General features: G+C 39.7%; 1 protein-coding gene across 2 annotated transcripts in view; it reads left to right on the top strand.

Annotated features, from left to right (window-relative positions):
• Positions 1-19,734, top strand: part of GOLPH3 (golgi phosphoprotein 3) — a 28,902-nt gene extending 9,168 nt beyond the window's left edge. Inside the window, exons 2-4 of one of the 2 annotated variants that reach the window (XM_081317495.1) lie at positions 8,509-8,640; positions 12,950-13,064; positions 17,637-19,734. In XM_081317495.1, coding sequence (XP_081173621.1) covers positions 8,509-8,640; positions 12,950-13,064; positions 17,637-18,061 — 672 coding nt within the window. In that variant the 3' untranslated portion in view covers positions 18,062-19,734. The remainder of the gene's footprint in view (positions 1-8,508; positions 8,641-12,949; positions 13,065-17,636) is intronic. The other variant, XM_081317496.1, reaches the window with a different exon arrangement.
• The last annotated feature ends 4,656 nt before the right edge of the window (positions 19,735-24,390 follow it).

Here is a 24,390-nt window from a genome sequence, read left to right as displayed (position 1 = left end):
TCATATCACCCCTTGCCCTTCTCTTCATTAAACTACACATACCCAATTCCAGCAACCGTTCCTTATATGTTTTAGGCTCCAGTCCACTAACCATTTTTGTTGCTCTTCTCTGTACTCTTTCTAGAGTCTCAACATCTTTTTTACATCGTGGTGACCAAAACTGGATGTAGTATTCCAAGTGTGGCCTTACCAAGGCATTGTAAAGTGGTATTAACACTTCACGTGATCTTGATTCTATCCCTCTGTTAATGCAGCCTAGCACTGTGTTGGCTTTTTTTGGCAGCTGCAGCACACTGCTCACTCATATTTAAGTGATTGTCCACTAGGACTCCAAGATCCCTCTCACAGTTACTACTATTGAGCAAGGTACCCCCTATACTATACCTGTGCATTTTGTTTTTCTTGCCTAAATGTAGAACCTTACTTTTTTCACCAATGAATTTCATTTTGTTAGATAGCGCCCAGTGTTCAAGTCTGTCGAGATCCTCCTGTATTTTAAGCCTATCTTCTGGAGTATTGGCTATTCCTACCAGCTTGGTGTTGTCTGCAATTTTGATGAGTTCCCCATCTATCCCCTCGTCAAAATCATTGATGAAGATGTTGAAGAGCACTGGGCCCAGAACAGAGCCCTGGGGCACCCCACTACACACTTCCTTCCATGTAGATGCAGTTCCATTGAGGACCACACGCTGAGTACGGCTGGTCAGCCAGCTATGAATCAATCTGGTGTCTAACCCACATTTTTCTATCTTATCAAGTAGTAGGTTGTGATCTACTTTATCAAATGCCTTACTGAAGTCCAAGTAAATTATATCTACAGCATCCCTCTGGTCCACTAATTTTGTCACTTGTCAAAGAGTACAATAAGATTTGTCTAGCATGATCTGTTTTTGACAAAACCATGTTGGCTTTTAGTAATGACTTTGTTTGCCTCTAGGTGTTCGCTGATTCGTTGTTGTTTTTTTATTATTATTATTATTTTTAATCCCATTTATATCCCGCCCTTCTCCGAAGACTCAGGGCGGCTTACAGTCTAAAGCACAATGTGCTTAGCAATAGCCTTCATTCTATGTATATACCTGCTTATTAGGGCTTTCGCCCCCCCCCCCAAGCGGCATTTTTACAAAGTCAGCTTATTGCCCCCAACAATCTGGGTCCTCATTTTACCTACCTCAGAAGGATGGAAGGCTGAGTCAACCTTGAGCCTGGTGGGATGCGAACCTGCAATAATTGCAGGCAGCTGGTGTTACTTAAGGAGGCATTAGCCCACTGCTCCACCAATTCTTTTCCAGAATCTTCCCAGGTATTGAGGTCAGGCTGATAGGTCTGTAGTTTCCTGGATCTACTTTTTCCCTTTTTTGAAGATGGGAATTACATCAGCTCTTTTCCAGTCCTCTGGTAGTTCCCCAGTGCTCCAGGAGCTTTGAAAAATATAGTTCAGTGGTTCTGAAATCACATCTGCCAGTTCCTTGAGAACCTTGGGGTGTAATCATCTGGTCCTGGTGATTTGAACTTATCTAGGCTGGACAGGTGCTCACTTGCCATTTTCTTGCCTATCTTAACTTGTGTTTCTATTCTGTTTTTTATGGCACTGTTTTTGATAGGTTGGACTGTTTTTTCTCTTTGTGTAAAGACAGATGCAAAAAATGAGTTAAATAGTTCTGCTTTCTCCCTGTTGCTTGTCACCTTCTTGCCACTTTCCCCCACTAATGGACCAATCATTTCCTTAACTTTTTTTCTTGTTTTTTACATGTTGAAAGAAGCTTTTTTGTTATTTTTGACTTTGGTCGCAAGCCTTAGTTCATTTGGAGCCTTAGCTTTCCTCACTTCATCTTTGCAGGCACAGGCTATTTGCTGATATTCTGCCTTAGTTATGTGCCCCTCTTTCCACTTTTTATACTTGTCCTTTTTATCTTTCAATTTATCAGAGAGTACTTTATGCAGCCATGCTGGTTTCTTTTGAGAGCTGTTATTTTTTTTCTTTGTTGGTATTGTGCTAGACTGGGCTTTTATTATCTCACTTCAAAATTTCCCAAGCTTCTTGAGTTGTTTTCCCCTTTAGGATTCTCATCCATGGAATCCTTCTCAATCTCTCTCTAAGTTTATTGAAATTAGCTCTTTTAAAGTCCAAGACTCTAGGTTTGACTGTGTTCTATTGCTTGTGCTTCAAGAATGTTGAATTCCAATATTGCATGATCACTTCCCCCCAAGGTTCCTGTGGCTTCAACACCTTCTATCATTTCATCTCTGTTAGTGAGGATTAGATCCAATATGGCTAATCCCCTAGTTCCCTTCTCTCCTTTTTGGGAGACAAAGTTGTCTGCTAGGTTTGTCAGGAATCTGTTTGATCTTCCACTTGGTGCAGAGTTTGTCTCCCAGTTGATGTCAGGGTAATTAAAGTCCCCCGTTGCTATTGTGATGTGCTTCCTACATACCTTAGTTAGCTGACTAGCAAAAAGTTCATCTATTTCCTCTGCTTGGTTGGGCGGCCTATAGTATACATCTATGGCAATGCCATTCCCCCCCCCCCTTTTATATTGACCCGAATGCATTCAAGACAGTTTTCATCATTTTTGTGCTCTATTTCTGTAGAGATATAGTTATTTCTTATATAGAGAGCAACTCCACCTCCTCTTTTGTTTAGTCTGTTTCTTTTAAATAATTTAAATCCCTCTAGCCGTGTGTTCCGTTTGTGGGTTTCATTCATCCCACCATGTTTCCGTAATGGCAACAATATCATATCTGCCCTCATTTACCTGAATTTCTAGTTCGCCCTGCTTACTGTTCATACTCTGTGCATTGGTGTATTGACATTTGAGTCCTTTATGACTGACCCTGTGTTTACTTTCTACATAACTTGTGTGGTGCCTATGTTCCTCTATTTTCTTACCACCTGTTTGGTTAGTGCACTTTGTGTGGCACTTGCTATTAAAAGCTTGATTTTGCTTGACAGCAAGGTTGATATTCTTTTCCACACATACATCTATGTTACATGCACTGGTAACCATATAATTTTTAGATTGCCAGGGACAGGAATGTTCTGTATCAATTAACTCACTGTCCCCGTTCTTTAGTTTAAATATTCCTCCAGAAAATCTGTGAATTTATTGCCCAGTAACTCAGTTCCTTTCTTGGATGGATGCAAACCATCTCTTTTGTACATATTTTCATTGGACCAGCTACAGACATTGTGACTAATATAACCAAAGCCTTCTTCTTTACACCACTCCTTTAGCCACATATTGAATTCTGCTATATGCTGGTCTTTTCCATTTTGCTCCTTATACACTGATAAAATCTCTGAAAAAGTGAGCCTACAGCCTATTCTGCTGAGTTCCTGCCCCAAGCTCTGGAAATCATTCTGCAGAGAGAGTACATCTTTTTGGGACAGATCATTAGTGCCAAGATGTACAATGGCACCCACACCACAGTCCTTGCTGGCATTCTTGACTATTTTAAAAATACGCTTCTTGTCCCTACTGGCAGTAGCACCTGGAAGACACCTAACCTGTTTTGAAACCTCTGTATCCTTTCCTAAATTTACATCCCTTATAATTGAATCACCAACCAGAAGGTGGCTTCTCTTTTTTGGATACCTTTCTCTTCTTGCGTGACTGGTGTGTAATACCTGATTCGCACTTCTCCCTGTCAAAAACAAGTTCTTCATCTTGGACCACGGTCCCCTGCTTATTTGACCAGATGAAAGTTTGCAACATATTAATAAGTACACGTAACCCTCCAGTTACTAAAGCAATTGGGACTCGAAGCTAAGTGAAGCCATGAATGATCATAAAGTTTGATGGTTGTAAAGTCTGTGTACTTATCAAGAGCAATCCTTTCACTTTTGACTGTCATTGTAACCCTCAAATTGTGCAGGTTACTAAATGGGAAGAGGTAGGAGTCCCAGGCAAGGAGTGAGGGGTAAATGTGGGTGCTGCTGTGGGGTCTTGCAAGTAGGCACGCACTATGGAGCTCAAGGGATGCTGTGGGCAGGTGCTAGGAGGAACAGGTGTACTGGGTAGGGCTTCAGGTGGGTGCTAGGCCAGTGGTGGTGAACCTATGGCACGCGTGCTAGAGGTGGCACTCAGAGCCCTCTCTGTTGGCACGTACGCCACCGCCGCCAGCAGCAGGTCCATCAGGCCACCGCCGCCACCCAGAGCAGGAGCCCCGCCCAGCCTTGTATCTGCACCCTGCGGCATGGTAGCAGCTGTTTTTGTGCCTTGCAGCACTGTGGCCCATTTTTGCGCCCCCGGTTTTTGCATGCCAGAGGTGGCACTCAGAAGCGCCTCCCTGCCCCCCTGAGGGCACCCCAGTGCTGATGTGGCCCTGGCATTTTGCGATAAATAAGTGGGCACTCGGTCTCTAAAAGGTTCGCCATCACTGTGCTAGGCAGTATGGGCTGGTGAGGGGGCACTGAAGGCAGGCACACACTAAGGAGTGCAGATGAGCAATTTACAAATGCGGATCGGCAGGAGTTGTTACAGAGTTCAAGGTCCCTGAGATCTGATTTATTGTAGTGAGTCTCCTCATGAGAAAAAGTGGTGAAAGCAACTTGCAACCTTCCCTGCTGGATTCCCTATTGATGTCATTTGTGGAGAAACTGGCTGGGAAAGTTGCAAATGGTGACCAGGTGATCAAGGGATACTGAAACCTGTGAAAAATGGGGACTATTGTGGATCAAGCTTGTTGTGATCGTGATTTAATTCCTTGTTAAGACACTTGCCCTGGTCTCTTTAAGCGAATTTAGTCACATTTAACGGCCCTTTCCAGATAGTGAACTCGTAAAGTACCTGGTTCATCTGAAATACCTTTATTTTGCATGTAGAAGAATATTAAAGCAGAGAAGGTGTGGTCAGGTGAAATCTGGACGGTAATTTAAGGTCAAAAGACAGTAACAGGATTACTGTCCGCATGGCTTGTGTTCAGATGTTACAATGGAGGATGGAACACAAGGGAACAAGGAGAAGGAGGAAGTCCAACCCAGAAGGGGTGGATCCTAGTACAGCATCATGAGCAGGACAGGAAATACATCACAAAGGGGGAAGGTACTGGCAGACCCAATTAGCATATTATAATTTCCCAAAACAGCCACGTGGTGGCAGCACAGGGACCAGTTGCCAGGCACCCAAATCCTGAGCACACGGCCATGGGATAATGCAACAGATGGAATTTTGAGGATTGGTAATAAGTACCACTTGTTCAGTGTTGTTGTAACTTTGAACGATTGCTGAACAAGTGGCTGTAACCCGAGGACTGCCTGTAATATGTTTGCTTTCCAGGAGCATTGTGAAAAAACTTGATTATGCAATTTATTTGTCATGTATTTCTTGTGTGTTGTAGAATTCTAGGTTTGCTTAAAATTAGTCTTGGAACTTATAAAAATACTTGTGGTACTATTGAGTCAGGTCCTTTCCCCCCTTTTTTTTCTTCTGATGGCTTTGTTTTTTCTGAGAAAAAAAATCTGGTCATCAATCCAGATGGCTACTGTTCTGCAGTGTAAACATGCTTAATAAATGTTAAAGATTTAGGTTTCTTTCATTTCTGTTTGAATAATATGAATAAAATAATACATTTGTTTTATGAACCAGTTTATCCCTTGCTGGGTTAATTCTTTGTCTAATTATCTAAGAGAAAACTACGTGATTGGACTTATTTCCATTTTACATCTACAGGACAGCACTGTAAATCACCAAGCGTAGGGAGAGACAAATTAAGTGGAATTCCTGGACCTCTTACTTATTTTCAGAATATATATCTCCCACTCAGTTTTCCCTACTTCAAATATTAGATTTTGGAATGTAGCATGAAACATTTTAACACCACGTCACCTATAGAATTGCTCAGTTGCTGACTTCTAGCTTTATATTTTTCAGATGTTCAGTTGTTTATATCCTTTTGTATTGTATTACAATTTTGTTGTGATTTATAAGCAAATTAGGTGATTTATAATTTCATTCAAATTGTAATTGGGCCTTTGCTCAACTTCATGTTCCTTGCCACCTCTGCCCTTGTACCTGGAAAGGGAGACTGTTTGCTCCATGACTCATTCCCTGGTCATCTTCTGTCTGGACTATTCTGATGTGCTCTTCACGGGGCTACCTTCGAAACATAGCCAGAAACTTCAGCTGGTACAGAATGCAGCCACGCAAGCAATCTTGGGCACCCCAAGGACGATGCATGTAACACCTCTGCTGCATGAGCTACATTTGTTTCTAGCTCCAATTCAAACTGTTGACTATGACTTTTAAAGCCCTATGTGGCATGGGGCCAGATTTCCTGCGGAACCATCTTTGCCCCATTACATTGGCCTGTCCCACTTGGTGAGCAGGAAAGATAGGTTGCAGTCCTTTCCTTTCCCCGGTTAAAAAAAATTGCCTGGCAGGGTCTAGGAAGGAGCCTTGTCTGCCCATGCCCCCACCCTTTGGAACATTATTCCCCCCCCATGGCTCCACCCCCAGCCCTCTTCAGATGCGCATTCAGAGGAGGAAAGTGAGTTTGAGTCTGCAGAGGAAAGTTTGGAGCTGAGTATTGGGGTTCAGAGAATGTTAGCCTGATGGAACAGTCTCAGTTGAGTCCATCGGAGGAGTGAGAGGCTGAGCGAGGCGAGCCACAGCTGCAGCAAGTTGGCCAGGAGGCTCCAGGGGAGGACAAGGAGCAGCTGCCACCCATCAGCAATGAGGAGGAGTCCACACCACCTCCTGATCCAAGGACAGGTAGAGCAGAGGATATAGGCACAATGCCAGTCAGCTAGACTACTCATGAGGAGGCAACCTTGCCTCTTATGAAGGGCTATACTGGCGTTGCCTACTTAACCCTGCCCTGAGGACTTGAGTTTTGCTGGAGCAATGTGCCCATTTCTGTGCCTTCTGGCTTGTTTGACTCTTGGACTGCTTTCCTGGACTCTTGTCTTCCAGGGACTCTTGCCCTATTGTGTAACAGGAGTCCTTTCTGAGGACCTGTTTGGGGGGGTTGGAATAAACACCTGTAGAACTCTTGCCATATGTGGATGTACGTGGGGGGAGCAGGGCAGCACACCCCCAGAGGTAAGGAAGGCCCCCACTTTCTTGGCCTTGGAAGTGTCTGAAGACCTTGCTCTGTCTACTTGCTGTCTACAGAGGAGTAGGCAGTCATGAGGCTGGTTAGTGGCTTGAGGGCCCACCCCCACCTTTTTAATGTTTAATTTTCATTATTCTATTCTTGTTTTAATTGTCTACTAATACAAAATGTATATATAATGCTTATGTTTTATCTCTTGTACACTGTCCATAGTCATTTTGTAAGGGAGATGGGTGATTTCTAAATGTAATATGCAGTATAATTCAGTTAATAGAAGATGCATACATATGTTTATTATTGAAGCATTCTTTTGAAAATATATGAGCAAGTAATAAAGTTCATAGTTTTCCAGAGTTATTCTATAGTGCTCAAAGAAAGATGGCACTGTATTTAATATTTTCCATTCCATTTCTTTTTAATGCCTCAGAACCAAAATAGCTTTAAATGTTCTTAATTAAATCTAAAGATAATTTTATTTGGTGAGTAAGGATTGGTGTCCTAATTTTATTTTTTAAATTCCTTTTGTCTGGGTTTGCCATTAGGTAGAAGAAAGGGCTTCCTCCATTTGTGGAAGAGCCTAGGATTTTGTATATTCACTACAAGTTGGAATAAAATTATCTGGAAATTGTTGATGTGCAAGAGAGTGAAAGCTAGCATTTGATGCCTTACTGGTAGTTTTTCAGAAGGAAAATACTATACAGTACATACTTGATGTAAACTCACTGGCTGATTTTGTTCACTTTCTTAGCCCAACCTATTTCATAGGGATGTTGAGAAAAATGGGAGAGATTGTTAGGTATGCTGGCTTCCAGGAAAGCAGGGCAAAACTACATAGTAAGCTAAAGAAAAACTGTTCATTGATAGCCTAGCAAAAGTACTTTGCATATAGAAAAGTGTAATATACCTTAAATTAGAAATTCGTTCAGTGTGGACAAGCATAAAGAAAGTTTAAATCCTGAGGTCTCCTGATCTAATAATGTGATCTCAATTTTTTACCTCTTTCTAGAATCAATACAAATTATGGTACTAATTATATCTAACTCAGATATTAATGTTTAATTGCATATTACTGTGTGAGTTTGTAAATAAAGGTAGTAAGAGAAGATGCTCGTAAATTTAGCTTTTTTACTGTTTAATACATCTGTTTAGTTAATTTATGGATACACATACATGCATGCAAACCTCAATGTAATTGTAGTAAGAGTGGATTTTGTTTGTATCACAGACCCAATTTAAGAACATTCCTGTAAAATTCTCAAGTCTCCCAATCCCAAAAAATGGAAGAGAATACTTCTTCATTGGTATTTACTTCATTTTTGTTGCAACTATTTTGTTGAATCAGAAGACAACAAAAATTTTTATCTGAATTTTATACTTGTGTATTTGTGTACTTATCCATGTAATGCATTTACAAAAAATTCAGTTATACATTTGCCCCCCCCCCCTTTTCAGGGTTATACATCATTTTGGAATGATTGCATTTCATCTGGGCTTCGTGGTTGCATGTTAATTGAATTGGCACTGAGGGGGCGTCTTCAACTTGAAGCATTTGGAATGAGACGTAAAAGTTTGCTAACTAGAAAGGTAAGTGCAGTAAAGTAAACCTCTATATTTTTCTAAAATCTTTTTCCCTTACATTTTTACATAAAGTAATATTTATAAATGGCTAATGGCTAATCAGCAAGTTCAATACTTTAATTTGCATAGCTTAAAAATTTGGGCAATCTTATGAAAGTACTTAGCATATGAAATTTGTTAAGGCCTAGTTAGGGAATGAATCACTCTGTGTTGCTTTCAGTTTGATTGTGTTGGCAGTTCTCTCCCCTTCTTCCTGGAGAGATTTTGTGAATAACACCCGCTTCATTCTCTACCACAAATCTGGTTGCATGGGCAAACTGTTCTGTCAATATAACTTTTGACTCGCCTATGCAAAAAGCAAGTTTGAAAAAAATCCACACTACTGCACTGTTCAGAATTAAGCTTTGCACAGGAAAGACATATTACTCATGTACAGCTGTTAATGTACAGCTGTTAATTTTAAATGGATTTCCTTTCTCCTTTGCAGAACACACAGAATTCTTAGATTTGCCAAAAATGCAGGAATGTTCCTTGAAATCCAACAGCTGTACAGTAATAACTTAGATGACCTTTTCTTTTTTTATTTTGATACATCCGAGGAAGATTTGATGTTTAGACAATACAAGCAAATAACTTGGTTCAGGGATAGCAGAGTAGAAACCTGTGGCCTTCAAATACTTTTAAATTATAACTCTGTAGATACCTAATTATTGGTTGTGCTAGCTGGGCCTGTTGACAATTGTACTTTAGCAATACTTTGGTTTCTAAAAGATTAGGTCTTTACAGTCATTAAGTATTTATGGGCTTCAACCCAGTGGTTGATATATGATCTTTTATTTAAGTTTAACCATTTCCTGAAAGTTGCTAAGTACTTACTGATCTGGTAGCTCTTAATATTATATTAAACTTGGAATGGGCAATTGGTAGACGTGGGGTAGAAACCAGGATCCCCTTTTTCAAAAAATAATTCTTTGGTTGAAAAAGTTTGGACAAGAATGCAATCTTAAAATTTTCTTTATTTATTTTTTTACTTTTTCACATTGAGGAGCTTTTAAAGAACTATTCTAGATGTATTAATTGTACCTATGAAATGATTCATAATTTACTCTTAATTTTTCCAATAGCCAAAGTTGGTTGTAAGATGGGCAGCTATATAAATGTTTTAAATAAAACAAATGAATATTTATGTCTGGTACCAAAATTCAGAGGAAATTTTTTGAACTGCCGGTTGCTTACCCTTCAAGACAATTTGTTTTAAGCATGATTTCAATTAACCATTGCCTTAGGGATCAAGTTTACATATAACAAAGTATAAAGAGGTTCACACATAATCAAACAATGAACAGCTATATTACAGGGGCTTTCCATTATCTGTATGTTGCCTTTAAAATAGGCACCCAAGTTTGATGCTGAGCTGATAAGAATTATTATAGTGTTTAAAATGTTCAAATTTTACAGTCTCCATTCCTTCTTTCTTTTTAACACCTAATGTTGTTTGAAGTGCCTGTAGTGTTGACCACATCTTGATTTGATAGCTCAAAATTCTATCTTAAACAGTCATTCCCCTTTCCCCGAAACAACCTGTTGTTTTGGGATCCTCAATGGGTTTGCCTCTTACTTGGTTATCCTTTACATCTGTAATCATTTATCTGTTTTTATTGCTATTTCATGTAGACTTCTACTTGGTTGTAATGTTTCTTTCTGGCTTTATCCTACATCCTTTATATTGAATCTCACATCTATATTTCCATTTTCATTCTATCCATATTTAGGTTCATTTAGTATGGCCTGAATTTGTTCTGGTAAGCCCAGGAGGAAAAGTAACTATGCAGTGGACAATGGTTTTAATTATAAATTGTTGAGAGACCTCAATAGTCAGCAATATTTTTAATTGAACTAAATGTGATGCATTTTCATAGAGCTGTGGTCACTACAGGAGTGTGAAATACATCAACCTTGAAGCAGGTCTCTCAGATGCATAATACAAAACAATTCTGTTTTGTTCCAACCTCAGAACAAAGTCTGGTCATTTCAAGTGTTTCATCTTGAGTATTGAAATTAAACTTTTGTGTTGAAGCTTACAACTTCTTAAAAAAACACTACTCTAAAAATATAGCAGGAGGAAGGTTTTTTTTCTAATCAAACTTCAGTGTCTGCTCTAATCCTGATGTATGTTTAATGTATTCTAAAATAATCCCCTCACAATTTGGTGCAAGTTTAGTGCCTGCTAAATAGCAACATGGATTGTGATCTCACCTACCTTGGTGGCTCTGGAACAAATTGAATTTTATTTAGCTGGAATGCAGTCTCAAATATCTTCAGATATTACTGCCTTGTTTTGTGTTTGAAGCAAAATGTTTTGTTTGGTGTGTACTTTCTCATATATTCACTCATTCCATTCATGCCTCCAATTTAATAATCCTTCAATAGCCCCAGCTGATGCTGCAGTTTACTTTTTAAATTTCTCTGCTTGTATCCTTGGTTCCTAACCCCCAGCTGCTGCCGCACCCCCCCCCCCATTTGTAGTGAGGATACACTTTCTTGTGCTGAGAGAGAAGATCCTTCTCCAGTATTTGCCATCCTGGGAAATACTCTCCCTACCATCATTTTCTGGTATTTAGAAGTTTAGCTGGACTTTTACAAGGACTTTTAAGTGTGTTACGAGTGCCGCGTAACAGAGTGAGCGCCTGTTACTCGTCTCAGCTTCTGCCAACCTAGCAGTTCGAAAGCATGTAAAAATGCAAGTAGAAAAATAGGGACCACTATGGTGGGAAGGTAACAGCGTTCCATGTGCCTTTGGCATCTAGTCATGCTGGCCACATGACCACGGAGACGTCCTCGGACAAGCGCTAGCTCTTCGGCTTTGAAACGGAGATGAGCACTGGCCCCTAGAGTCGGAAATGACTAGCATGCATGTGCGGGGGAACCTTTACCTTTACCTTTATAGATTGTGAAATCAGCAACTAATCAGGTGCAAGATATTTATTTTCTTTATTTAGGAAGAAAGATTGGCCCCAGCAAGAATGTTTATGAGCTCTCTTGGGATCTCTTGGATCCTACTCACCCTGTTGGAACTGTACATTCTCCATATGTGGTGTAATAGTATGACCATAAGAATGATGAGAATGACCTTAGAAGACAGGAGGAAAAGCTGACCATCATGCAAAAGGCATCTCACTCTGCAGAAGAGGAGGGGGGAAGCATCTTAGAAGAGTCTCCTCCCAATTTTTTGGAAAGTAAAAGTAAAGGAGGGGAGAAGGGCTTTCAGACTTGCAAGATTCTGTTACTGTAATTTTCTAACAAAGGTAGCGTTAGTACTCATGGTTGTGGCTTCTTTTCTGGACTACCTCAAAGAGTTGACATCCGGTCTCTGTCAGAAGAAGAATGGGTTTGGCATTTAAAAGATTAAGGGAGAGCCATTATCCATACTTCCTTTTCATTCTCTTTCCAATTACTTATACATTCCCTTTAAGATCCATAAAAGGTAAAGGTTCCCCCGCACATGCGTGCTAGTCGTTTCCGACTCTAGGGGCCGGTGCTCATCTCCGTTTCAAAGCCGAAGAGCCAGCGCTTGTCCGAGGACATCTCCGTGGTCATGTGGCCGGCATAACTAGACACCAAAGGCGCACGGAACGCTGTTACCTTCCCACCGGAGTGGTCCCTATTTTTCTACTTGCATTTTTACGTGCTTTCGAACTGCTAGGTTGGCAGAAGCTGGGACGAGTAACAGGCGCTCACTCTGTTATGCGGCACTCGGGATTCGACCCGCCAAACTGCCGACCTTCTGATCGACAAGCTCAGCGTCCTAACCCACTGAGCCACCGCGTCCCTTACCTAAGATCCATACAGTTGCTTTTTTGCGTTTATTGCTAATGTCCCTTCTTTTTTAAATCTGTGATGATGACTTGATAGCAGTGGCTTTAATTGCTTTGCATCCTGACTCCTTTTTTATTTGACCAGTATAGGGATATATTTGGAAGAATCATACTGAGTTTAATTATCCTTAGCTATTCTTTTCAACGTCTCTGCACTGACATGGATTTCTGTTTCTCTGTAATTGTTAATACCACGTACGCACACACTAGTAATCTGGAATAATTACTCTTCGTTTAAAGTCTTCATTTAAATTCTTTCAAAGCTCACAGAAGATACTGAGTTTTGATTGTGAAAAGTGAAAAGACTCTTGACACAGTCTGCTGCCTTTAATCCTTTAATTGTAAGAAGTTATATGGTTATACTTAGCCGTGTTTTCTGTACCTGATGTTAGGAAATTAAAGTTTGCAGTGATCATTTTATCTGTTGTACTTCCAATCAGGTGATCTGCAAATCAGATGCTCCTACAGGAGATGTTCTACTTGATGAAGCTTTGAAGCACGTTAAAGAAACGCAGCCTCCAGAAACAGTGCAGAACTGGATAGAACTACTTAGTGGTAAGAAATTTCTGAATGCTTTCAAATTTATTTGGGCTGCTACTGTTAATTAATTACATGCTACTGTTTAAGGCACAAGTTTTCACATTGTGATCTTGGTATATTCCTGCCCATGTGATATCTGTTATCTGGCCATACAGTGCTAACCAATTTGCAGTGTTAAAGCATTAGTGTTAATCTTCTAAGATTTGTGGGGGGGTAATCATTTAAAATTTCCTACAACACGATAATCCAGTAAAAAGTATGTATTGCTTTGGTGGGGCAGGGCTGTTATGCATGTACTGCTGTGTTCCTAATATTGTATCAGTTTGGATTAGCTTTGCTCACCTGACTCGGTTGATCACTTTTTGCTTTCGAACTATTTGAATCTGGAGATGCTCTTATTATCTTTCCTTTCTTGTTTTTCACAATTTTGATTGTGTACTTGGAGATATTACCATTTTTTCATGCCTAGAAACTAGCTGTCGGGATGATTATGTTTCAGTCTGTTATTTTTTAGTTTATGTGAACAGAGATAGAATTCAGAAAGGAATTATAAGACTCCAGTTCAGATTGGAAAATTTCATCATGGAATTTGATAACAATGGTTCATACAGTTCATTGACAATATTCATTATTATCCTGATTTTCCCCAAAGCAGGTGAAGGCAAATCATTAATAGTTAATTTGAAGAAAGATCCCATCATTACTACAATATTTCCATGGAGTGAAAATAGTTCCTACTCTTTAATAATTCTCATAATCTCATTGTGGAAATCAGGGCTCCCTGCTTCTGTCTTAGTCTTCAGTTAAAAAATAAAATAAAAATGTAATTTTGTCTAACCTGGTTCAGAGAAGATACAATAACAGAATTTAAATGTAGCAGCGGCCCGGAGAAGGTTTCCGGCACCCGGATCGGGCTGCCAGAGGGCTGTGGAATCATCCCCCGGCCTCAGATCCGAGTAGCAGCGGGAACCGCGGCAGAGAGGAGACGGATCTTTTCAAGATGAGTCCAGCAGGAAGGGAGGGGAAAGCATGAGGTATCTTAGTGGGTCGGGAAGGCCTTGGGGGGCCCATTCCATCACTAGGCCCTCCATGGCCTTCCCCACCCTCATGTTCACTTAATGAGCCGCGTGCATCTTAACAAGAAAGGGAGTGATCTTGATTGAGGTACAGGATTCACTCCCACGAGTTTTCAAGTTAGGAGTGGAATGGGCAGGCTCCATTACACTCGTAACTCAAGGACTACCTCTGTTATTTCTGAAAAATAAAAAAAAATATTCCTAAATGAGTTCCAAATGTGTAGTTTAGTCATACACTATAACAGAACATTTTAATCTACTTCTGCTTCATAGTTCAATACAAAATGGCTTCCAATTTTGTTTTTCTTTCAGTCTGCTTATTAACTTTCTCCACTTTAAGTATCTTTCACAAGCAGCATAGTGTTTATTCATAGTTCCAGTGAAGTCAAGGGAGTTAATCCCTTGTAAATAGTAGACTTCAATCTTAATGACATGTGTCTGCATTATTTCCTTCCTTTTATCCTTGCTAGGCACTGACAGGAAAGAAAAACCAGTGTTGAACATGAGACAAGTGCAGAGCTATTCTTGCTAGTATAGGAGGGATTCAGAAAGCCAGATAAGCCTGAGAAGACTGCTTCTGACTGAAGTACCAGTCGAGTCAGGTGCCAGTCTTTTCAGTCCCCCAAGTTGCAAGTTGGCTGATATTTATTACTTTATTAATATTCCTCAGGTATGTTAAATGCCTAAGGGAAAGCATATTAAAATACTATTGATATGTACATATGTGTAGTTCTGGTTCAGTAAGCGAAAGCAGAAAAGATACACATCACTGTTATTTGTGTGGAGGTTGTTGGCCAAGAAAACAAATTTGAAAAAGAAGCAGGAAGTTACCTTAAATTATAAGGTCCCCACTGTGACTGTTGGCATCATATACAGTTTTGTGATGATTTTTAACATATATTACTCTCTGCTGGCTTTCCAACCTGTTTGTGTTGAAATTACAATTCCCAGAATTCCCAAGTCAGCATGGTTTGCAGCATAAATGGAGGGAGACAGATTGGGGGAAAACTATTTTATACATGGTCATATTTCTTCCCCCCCCCCAATAAGTACATTATTTAAAAATGTACTTATGCATTTCCAAAGTTTCACAGATTATATAATATTTCCACAAGTATACCAAAAATAGAACTGTAAATTACAGATAGTTTTCACTTAACATAACTGGAACTGGCAACTCTGTTGCTAAGTGACACAGACATGAAGTGTGACATTACATGACTGTGACAACTTACATCAGCAATTGTGGCATTTCTGGTTGCAATATTAAGTGAAATGTGTGCAGTCATTAAGTGCGACATCATGTAACCACAACTTGCAACTTCCTGCTAGCTTCCCTGTTGACTGCTTGTCAGAAGCTAACAGTGATGGTCACAGATGATGATCATATGACCATAGGACACTGCAACAGCCACAACTTCAAGGAACCGGCATAAGTCTTTTCATACGGTGCCGTTGTAGCTTTGAATGGCAAAGCTACAAGGGGTCCTTAACTGTGTTTGTATTTCTTTGCATGTAATAAACTCCCTGTCATAACATGTAAAGTACATTATTTGGATAGAATGAAGTACTGCTTCCTCCGAGGTGATAGATTTACATCTCCATGAATCACCTTTGAATGAGTTCTAGCTTAGCCTCCTTCTTGGATCTTTTAGTTTGGGACAATAATTTGTTTTAAATTATTGGTATTCAGTATGTTCAGTCATGTGAGGCCCTGCTTCTAATTTGAAGTACTAGGGACGTGGTGGCTCAGTGGGTTAGGATGCTGAGCTTGTCGATCAGAAGGTCGGCAGTTTGGCGGGTCGAATCCTGAGTGTCACGTAACAGAGTGAGCGCCTGTTACTCGTCCCAGCTTCTGCCAACCTAGCAGTTCGAAAGCACGTAAAAATGCAAGTAGAAAAATAAGGACCACTATGGTGGGAAGGTAACAGCACTCCGTGCGCCTTTGGCGTCGAGTCATGCCGGCCACATGACCACGGAGACATCCTCGGACAAGCGCTGGCTCTTTGGCTTTGAAACGGAGATGAGCACCGGCCCCTAGAGTTGGAAATGACTAGCACGCATGTGCGGGGGAATCTTTAGCTTTATATCTCATTTATAGTTTTGAAAAGAAATGTGCATTAAAATTTCATTTTAGCCTAATTTTAAGATACAACAGAGTTTCAGCTTGATTTGATTGCATTGTGAACTCATTCATAAGGCAAGTTACAAAATGTTCATGAATCTGCAAAGAGCTCTGATACATGAACATATGGTAAAATAATTGTCAACGTCTTCAGAATTCCTTGTAGTTTGAGGGTTTGGTCACAAGGTGTCACCCATATACCAAGAAAAAAAAATCTAAATGGTCTCCATATGGTCACACAAAACAAGTTTTTTTTCTTTTCATACTTGTTTGATAAGACTTTAAGAGTGAAATCCATGTATTTTCAGCATATTTTGAGGATTCTTATTTTATTAATAAGATAGGCAGTGGACTTTGCCTACAGTATGTATAGTTTAACTAACTGTCAAGTTATTCAGGAACCAACCTTTTCAAAAGAATCTAGTAAATATAGCTATCTGCAAAATACTGAAAACAGAAGGGCACCGCTTTCTATTTTTCTTTTACTGTATTTTAAATGTCAATTTCCTTTACAGATAGTCCTTGACTTACAACGGTTCATTTAGTGACCATTCAAAAGTTACAGTGGCACTGAAAAAAGTGACTTACGACCTTTTTTCATCCTTACTATTGTTGCAGCATCTCCATGGTTACATGATCAAAATTGAGCCGGTTGGCAGCTGACTCATATTTGTGACAGTTGCACTCTCTGGGGTCATGTAATCCCCTTTTGCAACCTTCTGACAAGCAAAGTCAATGGGGAAGCATTAACAACCGTGTTACAAACTTGCAGTGATTCACTTAACAACTGCGACAAGAAAGTTGTAAAATGGAACAAAATTCACTTAACAAATGTTTTGCTTAGCAACAAAAATGTTGGGCACAGTTGTGGTCATAAGTCAAGGACTACCTGTACTTCCTTTAGCATAAGGTTTAAGTGTTCAGCATTTATTACAAAGCTTGTTTAGTTATTTGGTTTATCTTCTTGTAGAAAGTTTCATATTTTTACCACACACACCCCAAAATGCATGTGGTCTCATCCACCAGAATATTTTCGAGGTTCAGTTGGAAAGAGGTTCAGGGAGGGAGACTCTGCTTCTAGAGCAGGGGTGTCAAACTGCCGGGGGCCCCCCCGGGCCGGTTGCATCATACGGAGGCCATGCCCATCCCAGTTCCAGCAAAGAAAGTCGCGATACATCGCGACACGCCATGTGATGCACCGAGTTTGACACCTGTGTTCTAGAGGGTGTTTGTGTGATCCACAGGTGCTGAATACATCATTATGAAGTGGATCATTAAGTCCTCTTATAAAAAAAAACCACAACATTGTTATATTTTGTGGGTGATGTTGTTACCAAAGTATCTGCTAAATGTTTAGGAACCTTTTTGTATGTTTTTTTTCCCCAGGTGAGACATGGAATCCATTAAAATTGCATTACCAGTTAAGAAACGTCCGGGAACGTTTAGCCAAAAACCTAGTTGAAAAGGGGGTTTTGACTACGGAGAAACAGAACTTTCTCCTCTTTGACATGACCACGCACCCCCTCACCAATAACAACATTAAGCAGCGCCTCATCAAGAAAGTTCAAGAAGCTGTGCTTGACCGATGGGTGAATGACCCCCACCGCATGGACAAGCGCTTGCTGGCTCTCATTTATTTAGCCCACGCGTCAGACGTCCTGGAGAACGCTTTTGCCCCCCTCCTGGATGAGCAGTATGACCTTGCTACAAAGAGGGTGCGGCAGCTCCTGGATTTAGACCCTGAAGTCGAATGTATGAAGGCCAACACAAACGAGGTTCTGTGGGCTGTCGTCGCGGCCTTCACCAAATAAACACAATCAGACTGCTCAAACACTTTTTTTTCCTCCTCATTTCATGTAAATCAGTTAATCTTCTCTTGATGATTCATATTTTCTGTCATCTGTACCTCCCCTTTTGTGATGAAAATCGGCTCCTGTTCATAAGAATGGTAGGTAATGTGTTTTGGCTCTCCGTACACCCCCCTACCCCCGCTGCCACCCATATATGTCTACTACAGGATTCTGCTGGTGCAAGAAAGCTACTTCCTGTTCTTAAACTGGTGAGCTGTCATGTTCTCGTTCTGTTTTATATCCAGTTTAAGTTACTTGGATTTCTATTGTGTACTTCCTTTTCTTCCCCTGGAATGCTGTTGTACAAAAAAACAAACAAACTTCCCAGGAGAGAAGCAAGAACCTAATTTGCAGTGGATTTAGCTCTGTAATGTAACTCGACAGCAGAGCATTATGGAGTAAAATCATAGAAGGATTTTGACACCCCAAAGTTTAGCTACATTGAAATTGGGGAGAAAGTGGTTTTACAGGCAGTGTTAAACCAGTAACACTTATGTGGGAAACCTATATGGAACCAACCCACCTGAATGAAAGCATAAAAGCAATACTTGGTGAAATACGTTTTCTTTCTTTATTGAAGTCCGGATGTGTTCAAATAATTCTAAAACCTTGAATATCCCAAATGGGCTCAGTAATTTTTGCATATTGCTGCCCGTGCAAAAATATATTAATTTTATGCTTGGTTTTTTTTTTCCCCTCTGCAAAACATTCTGAAATCTCAGATTAGTACAGAAGGGCCCAATTGTTTCACAAAGAGCTTTTATGATGGGATGCATTCCAGTGTGGCCTGTACGTAGCAAGAATTGTATGTTAACACACGAGCACATTAAATGATTTTAGTAAAATTCCAAATGTCAATGGATGGTACACCTGGCATTCCATTACTTGCTTTTTCAACTGCTGCCTTCCCCTCTCCCCTGCCCTGTTTTTGGAAGCTGGGCCTCCTATAAGTGAGTGAATGAACATGTGTGATTCTTTTCTGACTTGCCTGGGCTTTGTGCCATCCAGGTACAATCTGCCTATGCATTGCCTTGATAGTATTTGTAGTACGATGAAACTATGTTATTATAAAAAAAATTAAATCTTATTTTCAGAAGAGGCTTGTGACCAGTAAAATTCTTTGTGCAGTTTTCAGTTTTAGTTAATTCACAACCTAATACAGTACTATGTCTCATGTCATTAATCTACTTAACACTTCAAAAAAAATCAGCTGTCAGTCTTAGCAAGTATTGCATGTAAATTGTTAGCAGGTGAATACTACAGTTAAACCAATTAAGAATTCTGTAGTAGGACACTACTATGTTTTAATTTTTATATACAATTATGCTGATTAGCACATTATTGTAAAATATATAAACTGGCTTTTTAAAGTTTATTACCTCTTTACTGTTGCTTGTCCTTGCTTTACAATGTAAATATTATGCGTTGAACAAATTAAAAACTGGCTTTCCCCCCTTTTTTGGTTGAAATAACAGAACACATTAATAGTGGGGCTGGTATCTAGAGATTTTTCTTTAACACTGAAAAAAGAGAATACTAAATGATGCATATAACTGTAGTTGAAAGTAAAGGGAATTCCCAATCTGTATACTAGCTTTTTACCTATGGTAAATAAACCTATGATCTTGAAAGTGCCTGAAACAGAGCAAGCATATAATTTTGTATTTTGTGTTCTTAATTCTGGTTATATAGTAATCTGTGCTATGTAGAGTTGGGAACTGCAGAAATCCTTTAGGGCCTGGGGATTTCTTGCAAACAAAGAATGGATGCATCATCTTTTCACCTTCCAAGGATGAAACTTGTCTCTGATTAGATCAATTTCTTCTAACTATCCAGCTTCATGATAAATAGAAACATTTTATGATCCGAAATTTTCTGTTTCTTAGCAATACGTAATCTAAGTTTTCCTGTAGTGATTTCTTTTATTGAACCAGAAGATGGTGTCTCTTTCTTCCACAAATAATTATAGCACAAGAAGCTGACAGTTATGGACTATGCTGCTATAAGATTGAATTCCTAGCATCTAAAAAAAGAGGAATTAGAATCGAGTGCTGTAAAATGTTTTCATTTGTTCTACAGCAGGGGTGTCAAACTGCCAGCTGGGCGGCCGGTTGCATCATGGGAAGGCCGCGTCCACCCCAGCTCCGGCAATGCGAAAAAAGTTGCAGTATGTCATGTCATGTGACGCTGCGAGTTTGACACCCGTGCTCTACAGTTTTGAGACATAATTACATATATCACAATTTTGAGTTCAACTTCTTTGTATATGCATAGTCGTGTAAACGATGTGTATTTGATAATTACTCAGCTTTGCAAAATGTTATGCAGCCAATCTAGCTGGTGAAAACGAAGTTACAAAAGTGGCTCAGAACTTCTTCAGCATCACTTTTTGGGAAAGTTGCTCCAAGAAGGAGAAGAGTAACTTAACTAAGCCCAGTGGAGACAGTAGCCCTCATGGAAAGCAATGGTAAATGTTCTCACAACTGTGGACAGATTGTGTAAAAAAAATTGGGGGATTACAATTCCCATCATCAATTCCAGTGAATGTCATAGGTTAAATTTGTGTTGGACTGGATTAAACAAAGTTTTTAATAAAGCCACCTAGAATAAGAAACCATCATTTGCAGCAATAGAAAGGATTCAAGAATGGTTAGTTGAGATTCATAGAATACTTTTGCTTTCCTGAGGCCTAGAAAAGCATTTTGGGTGAGTGAAGGACAGTTAATGTGTAATTCTAAGTATCTAAACTTGTCCACTGTCTCAAACTGTACAAGCTGAAAACTTTGGTGAGAATATAAAAAGCTTTCAATAAGCTTTCAAGAAATACACCACCCTTTGCCTTCCTATAGAAAATCTTATTATTATCTAAAACAGCTCTGAAGGCTGGTTTTGTGCAGCTCTAATTGTAGAGCTAAAGCAAAGGTTATGTCTGTCCAGAGTAAGTGCAAAGATTTCTCAAGTTTTCTACTTATATTCATATTTACAGGATTAATTATAAGGATTTATATAGTCCCCTTGTTGAATACTTGAAGCCATTTCACAATTTTTTAACTAAAGTCCCTAGTTAGTGTTACTTTAATAATATTAAAATATTTTTAAACATTGGAAATAAGCCAGCTGACTGAATCTTAGTCAGTTTGCAATAAGCTGAGATGTTGTTAATTGGTGGCTAGTTGCTAGACTTCTGAGAGCTGGCTGCAAGTTGAAATGCCTGCTCAGACATGTATTTTGCAGGTGAGTGGGTTGTGTGAATGACCTTGTGAGTCTCACTAATAATGAGCTAATCTTGGAGATTTCATGACAATTGCTGAGATAAAGAACTGGACCCTTATGCTAAGCCCTAAACCCTATATATTTAATGATGAATATTTAGGATTTCCCAGTCTCTAAGACTATTCAGTCAGTGAATAGATTAAGACTTGAATACCCACCACAATGTAGGTCACGGAATATATTATACATCATATTTCCCAGAACGAAACTGAATATAGATGCAGTAATGTCCTATTTTCCATAAGTAAAGTGTGTTGCTTTTTGTTAGTTTCTTTGTGATGGCTTTTGTAATAAGGAAAAAAACAAATATTGTGTAAAACTGAAGTTTGATGGATTTTCAAAGCATGTTACTTTCCAATTGCTCAAGTGAAGCATTTTCCTGATCCTACTTCTTAAATTGTCTTTGGTAATAATTCAGATAAACCATAGAGGAATTTGGAATTCCTTACACACAAACCATTTTGTTTTTCTGCTGATCTACATTGTATTACAAATCTGAACTAATAAAGTCTGGATACTTACCCATCAGCAAAGAAAGATGCATATTTACATTTAACATGTTTTGTAATTTATAAACGTGAATTAAAATACTTAAACTTTAAACTTGACCAGGTTTCTTCTAGCTTTATAGATCAGGATGCAAAAAAGCTAATATATATGCAGTTGATCATAGTGAAAAAGACTATCGACATTATGCTGAATTTGGAGAAAACAATCCTTTAATTAGAAGAGACTCCTTCTAACAGAGAGCTATTCTCCATAAACCTGAATAATTGTTGTGTTTCCCCTATTCAGGGAGCACTGAGGCAGCAAGGAAGGGACAAGTATTGAAAGAAAAGAAACGGAGTAAGCCTGGGGCAGAAATAGATCATGGGCTCTCTCAAGACTAACTTACATGAAGAAGATGGGGGGAAATGGATCAGTCCAGAAACCCAGTTAAAAGCAGCTATTGAAGGGGAGAGCAGCTCCAATGTATTAACAAAAGGCTTGTTTGTAGAAATTGAGAAAGAAAAAGAGAGTGATTGCACACCAGAAGACTTCCACTCTTACCTGGATCCTTGGAGATCCTGTGATAGGGGCAACCCAACATTTGCAGGCCTGCAAGGTGTTTGAGATGCTTGTTTGAGTAAAACTACAGGTAGTCCTGAGGTTACGACCACAATTGAGCCCAAAATTTATGTTGACAGGCGCAACATTTGTTAAGTGAGCTTTGTCCCATTCTACGATTTTTCTTGCCACAATTGTTAAGTGAATCATTGCATTTATTAAGTTATAGCATGGTTTGTTTATTTTATTTATTTATTTAATTTAATTTTTATACCGCCTTTCTCCCGAAGGACTCAGGACGGTGTACAGGGCAATACAATAAAATACAATATATAAAAATTAAAAGAAATATTAAATACAACAGCCCAATTCAATAGATTAATACAAAACGTTAAAATACCCCTAAACCCATCAGACCAGGCCGGCTTGTTCAAATAAATATGTTTTTAGGTCACGTCGGAAGGAGCGAAGGTCGGGAGCTGTCCGGAGCTCCACCGGTAAACGGTTCCACAGGTCTGGCGCGCCCACAGAGAACGCCCTCCCCCTGGGGGCCGCCAGTCGACACTCTTTGACCGACGGCACCCTAAGGAGGCCCTCTGTGGGAGCGCACTGGACGAAGGGAAGTTAAGTGAATCTGGATTCCCCATTGACTTTGCTTGTCAGAAAGTTGCAAAAAGCTGATCACATGACTGCAGGACACCGCAACCGTCATAAATATGAACCCGTTGCCAAGGATCTGAATTTTGTTTATGTGACTACAGGAATGCTGCAACAGCAAAAAACGGTCATAAGCCACTTTTTTCAGTGCCCTTGTAATCTCTAAATGTAAGTTGAGGACTACTTATAATGCAGTGTCTGCTTGTTCTAATTCTTCATCTTTTCTATCTTGTTGGGTTCTTGGCCAAAATGGAACCAAGAAGAGTCTCTGCAGCTTCTGGAAGGCAGAAATAAAAACTGAAAGAAAGGGGTTTCTTCCATGGGAATGGAAGAAAATATGTCTTTTCTAACCCAAATAATGTTTTTTTTAAAAAAAAATCCCATTTATATCCCGCCCTTCTCCGAAGACTCAGGGCGGCTTACAATTTAAAGCACAAATCAATGTGCTTACCTTTCAAGTTGACCCTTTCTTATCACTCCACCTTCCATGACTGAGAAAGGCCAAACTTTAACAAACACAATTTCTAAAACAAGGAGTTTGAATATTTTCCCCAGATTTAGTGACAGGCTCACATGTGGCCCATTCGAACAATCTCCAGTGTTTCCTGATTGCTGATTTTATTGAATGGGTGGCCGGCTTCACCAGCATCTGCAGAGGGAAGTGAAAACAGCCAACCTGGCAGTCAAAACGTTTTCATCCTTCTTTCTATGTGGCTCAGCATTATATTTGCATATAAAGGAGCAGAGTTTCCGTTGCGACACTGTGATTCCCATATTGCCCGTTTGGACTCCTCTGCAGATGACACTGGCTATATGTTCTCGGTTAAATTTAAAATTGAATAAGAAAATGTTACATTTTATGGAAATCCGTGTTTCTCAGAAGAAAAAAGAAAATGCCAAAATGGCTGAAATGAAACCAATGGTTTTGCAAAACTAAAACATCGGCAACCGCTTGGTAGGAAAAGACTTTGAAAAGGTTCTTTTCCAAATAAACAAGGGTAAAATGAAATACTCAGGATTTACTGCTCTTTGATGTTTATAGGATACTGTAAGTGGGACATAATTTGCCCCTGGTTAAGTGAAATAGCAGAGCAAACAGTGAGGAAGCCCTGGAGGTTTTCTCTATGAAACCTGTGCGTACCCACAGAGAGGGCCTCCTCAGGGTGCCTCCGGTCAGAGAATGCCGGCTGGTGGCCCCCAGGGGGAGGGCCTTCTCTGTGGGCGCCCCGGCTTTGTGGAATCAACTGCCGGTTGAGCTCCGGATGGCGCCGGATCTCCGCTCCTTCCGGCGCGGGTTAAAGACCCATTTATTT

Source organism: Vipera berus (genome assembly GCF_964194415.1).
Source record: "Vipera berus genome assembly, chromosome: 2".
NCBI classification, from domain to species: domain Eukaryota; kingdom Metazoa; phylum Chordata; class Lepidosauria; order Squamata; family Viperidae; genus Vipera; species Vipera berus.
This window is presented reverse-complemented; position numbering and strand designations above follow the sequence as displayed.